Source organism: Electrophorus electricus, chromosome 3 (genome assembly GCF_013358815.1).
Source record: "Electrophorus electricus isolate fEleEle1 chromosome 3, fEleEle1.pri, whole genome shotgun sequence".
Lineage (NCBI taxonomy): Eukaryota > Metazoa > Chordata > Actinopteri > Gymnotiformes > Gymnotidae > Electrophorus > Electrophorus electricus.
In genome coordinates this window covers 12,293,548-12,296,230 of record NC_049537.1, presented here as the reverse complement: position 1 = coordinate 12,296,230, position 2,683 = coordinate 12,293,548, and the positions used below count along the sequence as shown (strand labels likewise).

General features: G+C 48.1%; 1 protein-coding gene across 1 annotated transcript; it reads right to left on the bottom strand.

The window, feature by feature from the left end:
* Positions 1–213: 213 nt before the first annotated feature.
* Positions 214–1,982, bottom strand: LOC113577990 (inhibin beta B chain). The gene is made up of 2 exons (XM_027010935.2): positions 1,568–1,982; positions 214–983 (listed from the first exon to the last, which is right to left on the bottom strand). The coding sequence occupies exons 1-2, from the start codon at positions 1,980–1,982 to the stop codon at positions 214–216; spliced, it is 1,185 nt and encodes a 394-aa protein (XP_026866736.2).
* Between the last annotated feature and the right edge of the window lie 701 nt (positions 1,983–2,683).

Sequence of the window (2,683 nt, the reverse complement as noted above, 5' to 3'; positions counted from 1 at the left end):
ACTACAATAGTTTTAATTTAATTTGGCTTAAAACTTTAAACTACTGATAAATAGCATTGCTTCATACTATAACAACATATGATGTATCTGGGTGCATGCATGTGTGTCATAATCACAAACATATCTCAGAACATAATATAGCTCAGAAATCTTTATGGTAAAAGTGCTTTCTGCATGATTCACATGGATGTGACTCTGTCATGCCATTGCTGTTTATGTGCACCCACAGGACTCCACGATCATGTCGGGGACATCGGTCTTTACGATGCTGTGCTGAGAGTTGAAGTAGACCATGGAGAGTGGCCGCCTCTGGATGGGCACGCAGCAGGAGGAGAGGGTCGTGTGGATGCCATTGGCTTTCAGCTGGCTGAACACGGTGGCGTGGAAGGAGGAAGCAATGCCCGGCGAGCCAGCCAGGTGCTGCGGGCACTGGCCTATACAGTAGTTCATGTGGTAGCCCTCGGGTGCGATGATCCAGTCCTGCCACTGGATGTCACGAAACTTGATGTAGAAGTCCTTCTTGCAGCAAACGCTGACGTCGTCACCGCAACGCAGTGAGCGCTTGCTCAGGGCGTGCTTAGAGTCGTTGTCACGGAGACGCACCTGTGCCACCAGGAAGGGCTGCTGGGGAGTGTCAGCAGCTGTGCCACGGTCGCACAGGTTGCGGTCTCCATTGCCGCAGCGCACCTCCAGCCGAAGGTGCCGCTGGTCACCGTCCAGGAAGGCCTGCAGGGTGTTGGTGAGAGGGAAGGTGTGCCAGCCACCCCGCACAACCTCTATATTGCGCTGGAGCAGCAGGGTGCGGTTGCCTCTGCCCGTGCCCGACAGGTAGACATGGGCGGGAATGTGGGCAGCTGGGTGGGGGCTATCGGCTGGGTGGATGTACAGCCACAGGGAGGATTGGAGCACCTGTATGCTCTGGCCCTGCTCCTGCAAGAACTGGAAGGACATGCTGGAATCAATGCCTCTGGAGTCAACATCATCTGGAAAGGAACAAGAGAGAATCATTGTTAAAAAATGGGAACAAATTGGTAGCTCTACGATGGAAGAGGGGAGAGAGATGTTGAATTTTTGAGAAAGAACTAAGAGAAAGGCATATAGATAAACATCTGCTCTGCAAAAATGACACTGGAGACATCAAACAAACAAGTACATTTTTAATTACCTATACATGCAAATAGCTAAATTATATCAAAAGCAAAGAACTAAAGAAATTTGGATTTTAGATTCATGGTAGACCGCCACAATACACGTAGAAAGTTAAAGCAGATTAAAGTAGCAAAGGTTTGCATGCTATATGATCCCCAAATAACGTGAATATAGGCTAATCAAACACTATTCACAACTTTCATATGTAGCTCTTTACCTGCCGTTGTTTCTTGCACTACTGTGTAAATTTAATACAGAGTAGTGCGAGATTACTGCCAGTGACTGAAAGGTTTTAAAAGTTTTAGATATGATAAAATCGACATACATATTTTCATGTTTACAGTGTGTAATACCTAGAAATACCTCAAATTGACTAAACTGCGTGTTTCAACCTATGACTCTCAGATCGCGTTCTTACCCATGTCTGCGAAATTGACTATCTCGTATGCTTGGTCTCTAGCATCTGTGTTCAGCTCCAATGTGCCGTCATGCCTGCCGCGGCCCGCGTGAAGTTTGCGAAGGGCTGTCAAGAGCGCTGCACGCGGCACAGTTTGTGTGATGTTTGGTCTCTCTCGTAGGTGAAGTTTGCTTAGAATCTGCTTTTTTGCTATCTCGGTCAGAAAGCGCTCCTCCGAGCCCTTGGGCAGCGGGCACGTTGCGCAGCCGGTGCTTCCCGCTGTTGTGACAGCTCCCATGCCTTCGAGCACCAGTGCGCTCAGCAACAACAACACAGACAAAAGAGTCGGCAGGAGTCCGCCGTGGGGACGTTCGGCACACAGGTAAATCCAGGTGGTTGAACAGAGAGAAACGACTGAGACAGAGAGTGAGAACATGTTGCTGTCCTCTTCACTTTAACTATCTCTCATTCACAAGACACGCACGTACAGGTTTGATGAAGAACCAGCTAGTGGTGAGACGGGTTGCTGAAGCGACTGAGGTGGACGGTGCAAGTGCCGTGTGCTAGAGGCAGGGCAAAACTGGGGTAATCCACCAAAAGTTAGTTATGACACGTTCAAGGGATGCACCAATGGACGTATCAGTACACACACACACACACACACACACACACACACACACACACACACACACACACACACACACACACACACACACACACACACAGAGAGAGAGAGAGAGAGAGAGAGAGAGAGAGAGAGAGCACAATGGGTACACGCGAGCGATACGTGCAGTAGCCTATGTAACTTCGACAATGTCCTCAGCATACTCAGTTGTGCAAATTTGCAGCCCTAAATAAAACAGAACAAACACAAATTGAAAGAAGACATCCGGTATCACAAGAACACACAAAATATAAAGAAAAATAAATGTTAGGACGATACAGTACGTGCCAAATAGCCACATATAAAGGCCAGGATGCGTGCATTCTGGCGCCGTTTCGATGAATAGACAGCGCATCATGGGTAGCGCGAGAGCTAAGTCCAGATCTCTTGATCTTTATCCCAGTGACCTCCATCCCTCCACAGATCCAAACCAAACAACCAACCTCAGAAAAGCATAAGGCAACACGTGTATT

Bases quoted from the DNA above. Each gene is read 5' to 3' on its own strand.
- LOC113577990 (XM_027010935.2), bottom strand. From the start codon at position 1,982: ATGTTCTCACTCTCTGTCTCAGTCGTTTCTCTCTGTTCAACCACCTGG. The intron at 984-1,567 runs GTAAGAACGCGA...GTTCCTTTCCAG, and splicing joins AGTCAATTTCGCAGACATGG to ATGATGTTGACTCCAGAGGC.